The sequence below is a fragment of the Anabrus simplex genome, chromosome 3, assembly GCF_040414725.1.
Source record: "Anabrus simplex isolate iqAnaSimp1 chromosome 3, ASM4041472v1, whole genome shotgun sequence".
Taxonomy (NCBI): Eukaryota; Metazoa; Arthropoda; class Insecta; order Orthoptera; family Tettigoniidae; genus Anabrus; species Anabrus simplex.
The window spans coordinates 291,948,820-291,963,465 of record NC_090267.1 but is presented as its reverse complement, the minus strand read 5'-3'; the positions used below and the strand labels follow the sequence as shown (position 1 = coordinate 291,963,465).

At 37.8% G+C, this 14,646-nt stretch overlaps 1 protein-coding gene across 1 annotated transcript in view; it reads left to right on the top strand.

The window, feature by feature from the left end:
- The window catches only part of LOC136866278 (oxysterol-binding protein-related protein 6), a 398,272-nt gene that overhangs the window by 284,378 nt on the left and 99,248 nt on the right, over positions 1-14,646 (top strand). The window contains exon 15 of the mRNA XM_067143100.2: positions 596-756. Coding sequence (XP_066999201.2) covers positions 596-756 — 161 coding nt within the window. The remainder of the gene's footprint in view (positions 1-595; positions 757-14,646) is intronic.

Below are 14,646 nucleotides of genomic sequence, written 5' to 3'. Positions count from 1 at the left end.
ACTTCTGTTCCTTTCCTTCAGGATCCTTCCTTCTCCTTTCTTGCCATGTTTGTTGTTTTTTCATTCTCTAATTTCTCCCTTTACTTTTTTCTAAATTGCCCTTCCTGATGTTCTTCCACACTTTCTTATTGCAGTATCATAAATAGGCTATACTTTTGACATTAATTACTCCACAACATACCCAATCTCTGCCCTTTGTTTCTTTAGATCCTTACCAATTGTTTGAAACAATATTCAAAACCTTTTTATGAATTCTATTTCAGCGTTCCTTTTGATCTGATTATTATGATCATCTTTCACACTGATTTGCTGAAATGTTGTCATAAAAAAAAAATTTTGTTTTGCTTCTGAAGTATATTTCAAATTAAGCAGTCTCATTTAGTGGATGATAGTCAATTTAATGTTCAAATTTTGCTTTTAAGTCTTACTGTATTTGGAATTTTAATTTCTATCCATAAACTGCATACAGCCATAAGAATATTTTTATATCAGAAATAAGGTTCTTAAAAGGAAACCATAATTTAATTTAATTTTTTATATAATTTTTCTTCACATTGTTGTTTAGGAAATAATTTAAAAACTAATTTATTGACAGGTGTTGTGAATGTACGGTTACCTAAATTTGAAGAACACTACCAGTGGAATAAAGTTACCACCTGTGTACATAATTTATTTGGTGGACAACGCTGGGTGGATCAATATGGTGAGCTCCGCATCACTGATGGCAAGATCAATTGTAAACTTACCTTTGTTAAGGTAAGAGTTCATTTGCTGTATGGTTGGGACTTAAATTCCATTTTCCATGTAATTGATCTCCAATTATTACTTTCCAACATGTAGTATTAAGCTTGCCTTTTACTTGTAAGTTTCTTGCCTCTTACAAGAGGAGGCAACATTTATGGGGGTCACCTATTTCATTCAAACTTTGGAAAGTTAATCTATGTCAAAAAATAAACAGATATGCATCTAAACGTTTGTGTCATTGACCCTTTTTTAATGAGAAATTGACTTTTAAAATTTAATAACCTGCATACATGTTGGATGTGAGTATATGTAACACTGCTGGTCGAGTGGTCAGTGTCACTGACTTCCTCACCAGGGGTGTTGCATACCTGCCAACCCTTCCGATTTACCCAGAAACTTTCCGGTTTTTAACTTGTCTTCCGATCTTCCAATTTATTTTTACTTCTTCCTATTTTTTGACCAATATCACTTCTAGTACGGCTAATACTCTTCCCCTAGGATACATTCTTATGTGCTTGTGCAATTTACGAAACCTCGTTTTCAAGCATATTTATTTGATACTTTATTTCGTGAGTGTTTCGTCTGGCGCCTACATGTATCATGTTTCCCGTTAACCACAGGAGCGTGTGCGTTTTATACAGCTGGGGATTCGGGATGGCAATCGTCTTGCAAGCAAGACAGGCTGGCGCGCGCGCTAGCGACTCAGTTAATCGGGACGAAAGAATGATTTTGTTGTTATTGTTGTTCGCACGCTGTTAACATTGTTTCTGTGCGTAGTTTCGTCTGAGTTGTGGGCCACTTTTTTTCCTTGCATGGGACATATTGAATTGTTTTTTATGTGGTAGTTTCGCGTATTTAAGTGCATAATTTTAATGAGTTGAATGTTTTTAAGGCGTTGTGTCGGTGACAGTTTCGGGTACTTTATTTTCTCGTTGTGGTCAACAAATATAACAAACGTTATCTCCAAGTGTTCAGAGATACCTATAAATGTTCGTTCATTTTACCACCTGATAAAGAAACTACCGTATTTTCTCGCGTATTTTATGCATCCCAATATTTGTAGGTCCATAGTGGAGAAAAAGAAATGTTCACATATTTGACGCACCCACAACTTAGAATATCCATCACGGAGCTTCGGATGCGTTTCGAAATAAAGATGTCAACTACTCAAGTAGCAGGCTTCCTATTGCAAAAGTGGCCATTCCAAATACAGGGCAACGTGCTGTTATTAGCTGGCAGGAAATCCCACTGCACTAGTTTTACAAGTGTTTCGGATACCGGTACGGGACATTCTGTGATCTCAAAATTGTTTGTCAGTCCACAGTATTCGAGTAATACTTCATCATACAAACTCGTGGTGATCAGTTACGCCGAAACATACGGGAATAGGGCAGCGAGCAGCAAGTATTCAATGCCCAAATGAAACTTGCACTACCACGGCGACAGAAGTGGACTTCAAGCGGCCAACAAGTCTAGCAAAGCATTTCGCGGACCAAAAAGCGGCAAGTTTCCGCAACTAGAGGAGGATCTGCTTAAATATATGATTTTCTTACGCAACGTTGGATAAGCCATTTCTCACGAAATGCAGTATTTTAAAGAATGAGAAATAGCCGCTGCACATGGAATCAATGTCTTAGATTTGATGGCTAGCCGAGGCTTGAATAATTTTATGAAGAGAAATGGACTTCCTCTTCAACGAAGAACATCATCATGCCAAAAAATGACAAATGATTTAAACCATTTTCATCGCTTTATGATTGAGAAGCGTAGAGTGAAGGAATATTTGATCTCCCGTATGGGAGCTGCAGCTCAGACGCCAATCAGTTTCCATATGCCACAAAGTCAAACAGTCTATAAAAAAGGAACATACAGTGTTATCGTACCCGCTACCGGAAACAAAAAAACGATGTACTGCAGTGCTTGCTGTAACAGTTGATGGCAGAAAGCTTGCACCTTACACTGTTCTAAAACAAAAAACAATGCCTAAAGCAAAATTTCCGCAAGTGATCCACGTTCGTATTCAAGAAGAAGGGTGGATGGACACTTCACACGTACAAGATTGGATACGAGCAGTTTGGAGTAATGTAGCAGGGTCCCTCCTTCGATGCGCGGCCCTTCTCGTGTTGGACATTTTTTTTTCTTGTCGGCATGTCATTGTTATGACATTACGTTAATTGTAGCCTAATTTTTTTAGTTCATGTTTATTGAAGGTCGTATTGTCAGCTCGTAATGGGAAGAAGAATTTCCAGTGTTGGTACTTCGATCCCACATGTCTAACTTACCTATTTGACTTTCCAGAAAAAATCTCAAGCCGGAATTTTACGCCAAATGACGATAACCGCAAACGAGTTGAACCAATTGTGTTTATATTATATTTGATGTATCTTTTAAATGTACTGTAAGTGGATTGTAAACATCTGAATTCCTTGAATAATTTAAGCATCCGAAGTTTTCGCCTGTATTTTCGTCAAAAAAGTGCGTTAATTACGCGAGAAAATACGGTATTACGGTATACATTTTGTTGCATGTGTCGGTGTGACATAAATATTATTATTCGCTTAATTGTCATAAATGAGAATGATTAGGTACATTTTCCTGTAACCATTTTTATGTTTTGTTAGTTTAAGATTTTAAATTTAATGGTCAATTCGCATTGTAACTGTAGATATGTATGCCTTTTATCTTGACCTTTTTTCACCTAAACCATGATGGAATATATGTGATGAAATCCAAGAATTAAAATCTTCCTATTTTTGGCTTCTAAAAGTTGGCAGGTATGGGTGTTGGGTTCAAGGAGCTCCAACATTTTAATTTTACTTTTTATTTTCCTCTATCTTTTATTTGTTTTTGTCTTTGTCCATGCACACTAGGAAATGCACAGATTAAGTATAAGCTGTATCATAAACTCGTAGTTAAACAAATCTTTGCTTTTCTGTTATTTTTATAACCACTGCTGAAGTAGATGCAACAACAAAAAAGCAATTGAAGTAAAAATGAAGCTCCCATGTCATGGATTGTTTTGAGAAAGATTTATTTACAATGTTTATTCCAAAAGTTTGCCGTATCTTTTCTTGACAATTTCATAAATGTGATGCAACCCAGCAAACCATGCCAACGTCATAAAAATTATTTTTCTGTGTTATTTTCCTTCCTATAGGAAAATTCTCATTATTAAGAAAAAATTACCTCTTCAGCTGTCAAATTGTGAGTTTTATTGTATATCAAACTTCAATGTATATTTTTACTCATTCTGGAAAATGGCAGTCAAAGTTCAAGATAAGGAAAACATCTTTACTAGTATATCATTTGATTTCAATTTTATGCAAACTGAGAAAGTTGGCTGTGCGGTTAGGGTTGTGCAGCTATGAGCTTGTATTCTGGAGATCGTGGGTTTGAATCTCACCATTGACAACCCTGAAGATGGTTTTTCATGGCTTCCCACTTTCACACCAGGCAGATGCTGGGTTTGTACCTTCCCCATCCTTCTCTCACCAAAAACTTTTGATGTGTTAGTGTGATGTTAAACAATTAGCAAAAAAAAAATTTATGCAAGTTTGTTATATGCTCTGTTTTAACTAACAGATGGTGCTAAAAATCTGAAATCATCAGTTGGCCTCACTTGAATTTTCCTCTGAACTGAGTGAGAAGTTTCTCCAAGTGACATGTGGCACAGTGTGCCACATCACAAATCACTTTCATTTCTCATAGAATTAATCACAGTGGATAAAAAGCATACTGATGTATTATCTTCAAGCAAATACGTTATGATTTTTTTAGACTGGACTCATTTTTATATGGTAATTAGTGGAATATTATACAGCATATTTTGTAACAAAAATTAATACTCATCAATGAACACTACAGTTTTCTCGGGTCACTTAAAGAAAGAAAGAAAGAAAGAAAGAAAGAAAGAAAGAAAGAAAGGGGAGAAGAAAATTAAAATTAAAATATGAGGGGCTTGAACACCTCAAACCCAAGACGTCCGTGTGAAAGTCGGGGGCGGTGACCACTAGACCAGCAGTCCTATGAATGCTTGCACGCTAATTGCCAACATGTATGCAGGGTGTTAAATTTGATGGGCCATTTTCCTGTTAAATAAGGGCAGTAGCACAAACCCTTGGACACGTCTGTTTTTATTTTTGACATAGATGAACCTTGCAAGTGACAATTCTCATAATTGGTCTGTATTGGAAGTGACTATAAGCAAAATTATCACAAAAATAATTTATTTATTATCACCACCTATTCAATACATGCCACGTGTTACGTGGTTGAAATTTACATAATACATGTCCCTGAGAAGTTTATATAGTAAACAATGTAAATCAAACCCTACATATCATTTATAATTGTAAAAAGGAAATAAATATTCTGTATAAATTTAAATTGTTATACTAACAAGAAACAAACACAGTCATCTGCCTTTCCCTTGAAGCTCTTAATTGAGCCAACAATTAATAGTATTATTGATAATTAAAAGTTAAGCAACAACTATCCCTCCAATCTGGATATTTTGGATTGACCTTGAACCTTGGCATTAACAAAGGAAATAATGTAACTAGTATCATATTACAGTGGAACCTCGATTATCCATTCCTGGAATCATGTTTTAAAAATTACTCATTATCCGTTCCTGGAAGAAGCGATTTCCCACATCAACTGTCCAGAAATTTCAGTCCCATAAATGCTAAATCCTTGATCAAGCGTTTTTTTTTTTTTTTTTTTTCAAGAAACAGTATCGTATGAAAGGACAACTATGCCATATCTATGGATCTTGGTGTTAATGTCCCGTCATTGTGGTAATTAGAGCAAGTACAGTACTGGGAAAGCGAATTGGTGGTGAACTTCCACAAGGGACCATCTTAGCATCATATTCGTCAGGTATTGTTTAGGGAAATCTTGGAAACCACAAACCAGAGTGTTGCTGTAACAGTGGGAAAGAGATAGAGTGCATTTCAGCAACTCTTCTTGAAGACGGAATGAGTTCAGTCATAATATGTTCATACTTGTAAAACATTTACATTATGTCTAGGGTTAGATGTTTATTCCAACCTTTTTCCTATTGTATCATCTGGCTCCATGGCTAAATGGTTAGCGTGCTGACACCTTTGGTCACAGCGGTCCCTGGTTCAGTTCCCGGCAGGGTCGGGAATTTTAACCATCATTGGTTAATTTCACTGGCACAGGGGCTAGGTGTATGTGTCATCTTCATCATCATTTCATCCTCGGACACTCCCAGCACTAAAAGCTATAGGACATTTCATTTCCTACTGTATCACTGAACAGGTTTTCGGCACTTCTCTCAGGGCACTCTATAGTCACTGGGCTTTCAGACAAGAATCAAAATTGGTCCTTCCTAACACAAATCCAGTATTTTAATATGATTGGATATGATTATGTTAAATGTTTAACAATGAATTTATTGAAAACCACCTATTCATTACTATTAAAGTCTTTAATGGTACATGTTTCACCTGTCATTGCAGGCATCATCAGCCATAAATTCTAAACTCCAAGTCAGAGCTCTGAGTGGACGCTACACTACAACTATTCTCATGAATTAATTTATGTATATATGTTTCACCTGTCATTGCAGGCATCATCAGCCATAAATTCTAAACTCCAAGTCAGAGCTCTGAGTGGACGCTACACTACAACTATTCTCATGAATTAATTTATGTATATATATATATATATATATATATATAAAACGATTTTCACCGATGTACAAGAACATCATGGTCATATTTGGAGTGAACCGGCCAATCATGTCTTACAGTTCTAATGGGACATCCAATTCATGTTCACATCCAATGGAGAAAATACTTTTTTTTTGCTTTACGTCGCACCGACACAGATATGTCTTATGGCGACGATGGAATAGGGAAGGCCTAGGAAGTGGAAGGAAGCGGCCATGGCCTTAATTAAGGTACAGCCCCGGCATTTGCCGGGAAACCATGGAAAACCATTTTCAGGGCTGCCGACAGTAGGGCTCGAACCCACTATCTCCCGATTACTGGATACTGGCCGCACTTAAGCAACTGCAGCTATCGAGCTCGGTGGAGAAAATACAAAGATATCAATATAATAATATTATATTCTCATATAATATAATATAATATAATACCAAATACATTAACAAGAATGCCGGTGATCCAAGAGAGGTTGGAGTGGAAATGCAGATCGAAACGATAAGACGATAGATTTACATACCAATCAGATCAACAGAAGAAAGGTGAAATAAATAAACCTTTTATAAAATTCCCACTCCAAAAGGGGGGGGGTGTGAAAACCGGGATAAACCCAGGAAATATAACGCAGCGTACATAACACGTCGGTCTCGTAGAAAGAACAGAGATCAACTGCAAAATGGCTACCCCCAGCACTCACAAATGCCATCTGCACACCCGGTAGTAATACCAAGAAGGGGAGGAGATAGATCAGTCATGTGCAGAGCACAATACAGGACTATACGGAAAGTGATCCGTCCAGTTCTGTTTACGTATTAAGAGGGACATGATTACAGAAATTCTAAATCTGTTAGATTGTTACTGGCTGCCTCAACCCAACTCTTATGATAAGATCTGCTACGTAGTTGGAATTTGTTTCCTAACATTCTCTGAAAAATGTGAACAAACCTTGAAAGTTTTTAGGAATTAAAATTCTTACCCAAATGAAACTGAGACTTTAGTCGGCTTCTCTAATGTCCTGTAATGTTTGGAATACAGGAAGTAAAGAGTGATGATAGTCGCATTATTTGTTTAAGCAACTATGTCAATGCTTGTTGGCTGAACCATACTTCAGTGGCATCTCAGACTCACCATTGCTTGCAAGCGAGCATCCCTCAATTCTCTTTTCATTTTTCTCACCAGGCTGACACAGTGCCTGATCTGGTTTTGTCATGTTCTTACTCTTTGATGATAAAATTCCCAACACCATCTAAACACTGTACAGTGTGGTACACACTCATACCCTATACACATCCTTCGTGTGATGGTAAATGTTGGCTTTGCTAATACCATCTGCCACCAGTGATGCTAGGTAATTCTGGATGAATTCTTGGCAAATCTCCTGCTACGTTTCTAAAAAGCCTCCCATTTTTCATCTAACTGCTTCAATTTTCTGTTCATTTGTTATCACAACACGTTTCGTTTTTGCTGACATCTCAGAATAGCACACTTAAAGCACTTGCAATGATTAATGTCAAAATAAAATACAATACAGTACAGGAAGAACAAAAAAGCCGCCTTAGATTTTACTCGACTAGCCCACAGGAGGTTCGAAGAAATTGGTCTTGATATCAATCCACAGAAGTGTACAGGATATGTGTAATCTGAGGCGAGTTGAAGCAAGGGTCACTATACATGGAGGAAGCCTGTAGGATTTACTTAATTGGAGACGGTGAACAAATTCGTTACCTTGTAACTACCTTCAGGGATACTCTAGTGTTCGACGAGACTGCTGTAATGAAAGACCTTCACAATAAACTCCAACTTCTAACATCGTCGCCACTGCTTAAGGAAGACCAAAAGCTCATAGTACTGAATTCCTCAATCTGTCCCACCCTGATATACCCTTTCCTGACATGCAGTTTCAAGAAAATTGCATAGAAATTTTTATCCGATAGTGATGAAAAGTGCAACAAAGGAGATATTGCAGTTGCCAACGGATACTCCAGATGGCATGCTGTACACCTAAAAGAAATACGAAGGACTCGCTCTTTTTAAAGCCTTGTGGGAAGTTTACCTACAATGCATTAATGCCTGCAACATCTTGCTCAAGACTAAACATCCACTTGGCGTCGCTTCGAGGGATTCTCTCGTGGAGAGTCGGGAATGTATAGAACTCCTAAAACGAACAGATGCTGATACCCAGAAAATAACGGCCAAGAATGGCCTGTATGATACTAAGAAGATCCGTCAAGAGCTACAAGAACGTGAATTCACCTCCTGGTGTTCACTACCACAAAAAAGACTCGGAGTACAACTTTACAAAAAGTACACACCAGCAAACTCTTGGGTGTGAGGTCATACCGGACTGTCTTGTAACGAGTGGAGAGAGTCTGTAAAGATGACTGCTAATGTCTCTGCGGTGCGCTGGGTGCCAGGCAGATCCCTGGACAACAACCTCTGTCGGCATTGCCACGGAGAGAAAGAAACTCTTGGTCATGTCCTGGGATTCTGCACATGTGGGGAGCTCCTAAGAAACACGCGGCACCACCAGATCAGCTCCTTCATTGCCAAAGAACTGAGAAAGAAAGGATTCAATGTACATGAGAAGGTACACGGACTGGCCATAAACGGTAGTTCACAGAGAATTGACATCATAGCCTTTAAAGACAACAGCTCTCAAGGATTCATATTAGATCCAACTGTCAGGTTCGAGCACCATAGCGATCAGCCAGAGGAGGTTAATTTACAAAAGATTAACAAATACAAACCCACTATCCCTTACTACAAATCGAAATACCACCTTCAGGAAATAGAAATAATAGGGATAATGGTCGGAGCTCGCGGTACTGTACCTCGTCACTTTGTCACTATGTGGAAGCTCTTCCAACTCCCAGTGAAGCTCATCCCCAAAATTGTGATTTAGAGTTTTCTTCAATTAATAGATCTGTACAGAAAATTTGATATGTTTTACCTTGTACTTAGTGGTAGCCTGTAAATACAGGAGGTTGTTCCTAAATAGAAGGACCTCCTGGTCAATACATGGCAGCAAAGCAGATACTGTAATGCCTGTTGTGATGGCAAGTAAAGAGTGGAATGTGGTGTAGAAAGGGGAAGTTAACAGTGTACTGTGTTCTCAAATGTGGGGTAAGGGTAAGAGAACTATGTCACATAGTCACTTTGCTTCTGCACATATAAACTGCACACTAACACTTTTTGATGATACCAGATTTCTTCCCGACATACGTAGCCGTCAACCAATGCATTAGCAATGTTCTCTTTGAATAACGATATCTGTACTGATAGCTCTCATATTTTTGGGCAATCCTTATAATATCTAAAACCCATCCATTGTTTGGTTATCAATCTATTCAACTAAGGCTCAAATCTAGAAAGAATTTCCTTTGGAATTCCAAGCCTTTGGACCACCCAATAGAAACATCAAGGCTAGATCTATGAGGAAGCAAAAATATTATTTTACTAACTGGATAGTGAGTAATGTAAGTATCTCCAAGAGAAATGAGTATAATTTATCAGAAAATATGCCCTATTATATTAACCAATATATTATTGAAGAAACATCTCAGCCAAATTACCGAAGTATGAAAATAGAGGAGTAGAAGAAAAGTGGCTGTGATTCAAGAACACCCTGGTTTCAGATGGCAAAACACTATGTGGAAAGACAAGTGCAACATGCAGGGAGAAAGAAACACTCTGATCGAATGAAAGGTTGAAAACTGCTGTGAAAGGAAGAAATGCAGCAAAGAAGAGGCTAAATAACAAAAAATGGAAATTAGTCCACCAAGAAAATAGAATTCAGTACCTGGTACAGCAGTACCAGAACAAAAAACTATTTGTGAAGCAGCTGATTAAAGAAGAAAAGGAAAAGTATTGGGATTAGTTCATTACTGGGCTAACAGTAGACTGTGAAAGTAATAGGAAGTTGCTTTATAAAATAATCAAGAAAAGAAGTGAGCATGGCAATATCCTCACACTGGATGATAGGAACCTTGTGAAGACAGATCAAGACATCAAGGAAGAAATGAAGAACTACGTCAGTACATTATTAAATGGAGAAAGGCTTGGAAATTACATCACTGAAGATTGCAGTTTAAGTGCGAGTGATGGAGCACAACACCAGCTAACATGGGTAGAAGTGGAGTCTTGAGCTGAAGAACATGAGAAATGGTGACCTTCCTGCTGACATGATAAAGGCAGCTGGAGCACAAGGTATACAGTGGTTGTATAGAGTATTCTCTCTCATGTGGAAAGAGAACAGGATACCAGAGGACTCGGTGGAAGGTATCATTATCCCCCTATATGAAAAAGGCTTGTTAACCACACCTGGGTGACTGGAGTGGGACATTGATGATGATGATGATGATGATGATGATGATGATAAAAAAGGGAAACGGGAAGAAATATTGAAATTATAGGAGTATCACTCTACTTTCTCACTCACTTAAACTTCTGTAGAAGATAATTGAAAGAAGAATCAGGAATATAGTAGAACCGTTATTGGAGTAAGAATAACATGTCATCAAGAAGAGCCGAAGCACTACAGACTTCATATTTGCTGTCAGAATGCTAACAGAGAAGCACTGGGAATATGGAAAGAACTTAGTGTTGGTTTTTATGGACAACAAAAAGGCTTACAACAGTGTCCCTAGGGAGATAATCTGGGAATGCCTAGAGGGTACAGTAAAACCTTTAATGAAGACCTCTCACTGGCGGATGCCCCCCTTAGTGGATGATTTTCTAGGTCCATAATTAAATCCCATCTTACGTATGAGTAATTTAACTCTCTTATATGGACACTCTCTATTACGGACGCGGACACACCATAGAAACTAAAAACTCCAGTTAAACCTCTCCTAATGGACACTTCTTTCTTTTTAAATATTTGTGTCCTGTACAGTATTTACTTTTTGCACAGGCGGTACTCCCAAGAATTGCAGGCACCGTAACTTGTGGTGCAGGTTACACATTCTTGGAAGGCAACACTAAGCTATACTGTCACTCCCAGAAATTGTGTGATTTGACATGCTCGACAGTGCTGGAATTTGAACTTTCACTGTCAGGTTACTTTTAATTGACTTGTGAGGTTTTGATGTGTTCAGTTTTGCATTAGTAAGTTGGTGTATTTTAACATGGCTTGAGGAAGTTTGTAACTCTCAAAGAAAAGGTAGGTATAATATACTGTCATAAACGTGAGGAGTGTGGTGTGCGTAAACTGTCCGAAATGCTCAAGATTGGAAAGACACAGGCAGCTGAAATGATGAAAAATCAAGAGGAATTGGTGAAAGAATGACTTTTAAATGGCAACAAACAGCGCATTAAACTGTTTCAAAGTGGTAATAGTGCTCTCATCGATAAGGCAACGCTAGAGTGGTTTGGCAAAATAAGAAGTCAGAATGTCCCTGTGACAGGACCAATGATACAAGTGAAAGCGTTAGAATTCGTGGCAGAATTAGGTATTGGAGATTTCAAAGCCTCGATTGGTTGACTAGAAAGATTCAGAAAGTGACGTGGTATTAACTTCAGAGTGATTTGTGGAGAATCATGTAGTGTTAATATGGAGATTGTTAAAACTGGCAAGAAAAATATACCTTCATAGATGGGTATTCTACAGAAAATATTTTGAATGCCAATGAAACTAGATTATTTTTCCAAGATTTACCCAACAAAACTTTGTGTTTCAAATGAAATCATTGTACCATGGAAAAGTTGCAAAAGAACGTCTTACGGTCTTATTATGTGCAAGTATGAGTGGAGAAAGGGAGAAGCTCGTAGTGATAGGCAAAGCTGCAAAACCAAGGTGTTTTAAGAATGTGGACGTTGCAAAGTTTGGCATTGAATGGAAAATATGGTTGACCAGAGAAATGATGACAGAGTGGGAGGACAGTTGGACAGAAAAACTATATGCCAGGTGTGAAAAGTGTTGTTATTCCTCAATAATGCAGCATTGCATCTGGATACAGTTAAGTTGCAAAATGTGAAGATCGTCTTTTTCTCACCAAATGTAACATCAGTTTCTCAGCCATTTGACCAAGGAGTGATCCAGAACTTCAAGGTTATGTACAGACAGTTAGTGATGAAGCACATTGTATCAGAACTTAATGGGTATGAAGTAACCCTTCAAACACTGATAAAGGGACTGACTGTTCTCCAAGCAATTTCATGAATAACCATTGCATGGAAAAACGTTACAGCTTCAACAATCTGTAACTCCTTCCTGAAAACAAGGTTTTCTGATAATGGTGGACATCTCGAAATAGAATCTGATATTACTAACAGTATGGAAGCAACACAACTGTTAATTTTTATAGTAGTTTACAGGGTAAAAGTGAACACTTGATTCAGATATTTGTGCAGAGTGTGAGAGTGGAGACATGAAAACGATTCTTCAGTCAATCCAAGGGAAGGACAAAAATGAATATTCTGACGAAAGTAGCATTGAAGGCAATGCTAATGACAACTTTGAAGAAAATATGGAAATTAATGTGCTACCAATAACCTTGTACAGTGAGGCTCTCAGCTTTGTTAAGCGACTGATTCATTGGCTGATAATGACGGGCAATGAGCATCGAAACTAGTACCAATCATGTGTCTTACGGTGGATCCTTAACATTTTCAATTTACTCACATCAATAAACTGTCATTGTATTGAAAAGGTGGATCCTTAATATTTTCAATTTACTGAAAGAATTCTGTTAAATAAAATGATGAAAAAGATGTAATTAAGGATTTTTCAAGTGCTTATGTTTTACTGGAGATTGCTACATGTCCATATTGATTTAAAGTTTCAAAAGCTTGTATGTTGTTATTAATTTTAACATGGTGAACGATAATAGTATACATTGTGCTAAATAGAGGTTTCCATAGAAGTGTTTTTGTCTCTTTGATACATTGCAGCTGCAGCAGCACATCTACAACTTTCTCGTATGAGTACAGTATATTGTACAATACTGTATACACTTATTTGCAAGAGTTTTTAACGCATACAATACATGGGTTATTGTGTTCCAACTTATGTTAAATGGTATTGGTTTCATACTCTCTCTCTCAGGCAGACACCCTTTCATCATTCGGTCCTGAAGGTGTCCGTTATAGAGAGGTTTAACTGTATAGGTGTGCCACACTTCCTGACTGATAAAGTAAAGATGCTCTATTAAAAATGCTTTAGCTGTGTCCAAGTAGGAGATGGAAGATCATATTAGTGTAGTTTGAAACCAAAAGTGGAGTCCAGCAGTGAAGTGCCTCGTCACCACGCCTGTCCATCATCATGGATCGGATCATAAAACGGGTCGATGACCTTAGATGTTAGGCCCTTTTAAACAACAAGCAAGGATCATAAAATACATCAAAGAACATTGTGAAGAGCCTAACACTCTAATATTTGCAGATGATGTTCTGATCTGGCGAGAAAATGAAGCAGAAGTACAAGAGAAACTAAATCTTTGGAATGGCAAGTTTAAGAATGTGGGCTAAGCATCATTAACACAAAATTTTTGAATTCACTATCAACAGGAAAGGTACAGATTCAAACATTTTTCTGGAAGGAATTTGGTTACAATCTGTTTCTAACTTGAAATACCTTGGAAGTATCATTTCAAAAGATAACACAATAAACCAAGAATTAATAGGATTCAGAGAGATTCTTAATTTTATTTTCACGTGAGAAATCTAGTGTGGTGATAAAATACCCCAGAAAGTAAAATTGATCATGTTTAATACCTACTTCATTCCAGTTCTCACCTATAGACTTGAAACATGTACCCTCCATAACAAGGCTAATAGTAAAATCCAGTCAGTGAAGTGAAATTCATTAGAACAATGAACCAAAAGACCAAGAGAGACAAGATTAGAAATGAAGTAAGCAGTAAGGGGCTGGCATCAAAATACCTGTTGCCGAGCTTGTAGATAGCCTCAGGCTACAATGGTTTGGACATGTTATGAGGAACCATGTGAACCATGTGACCTTGCCGCGGTGGGGAGGCTTGTGTGTCCCAATGAAGCAGGTAGCCGAGCCATAGGTTCAACCATATCGGATGGGTATCTGTCGAGAGACCAGACTAACGAATAGTTCATCGAAAGGGGGGTAGCAGCCTTTTGGAAGTTGCAGGGGCAGCAGTCTAGATGATTGACTGATATGGTCTTGTAATAATACTTAGCATGGCTTAGCTGTGTTGATACTGCTGCATGGCTGAAAGCAACGGGAAACTACAGCCAA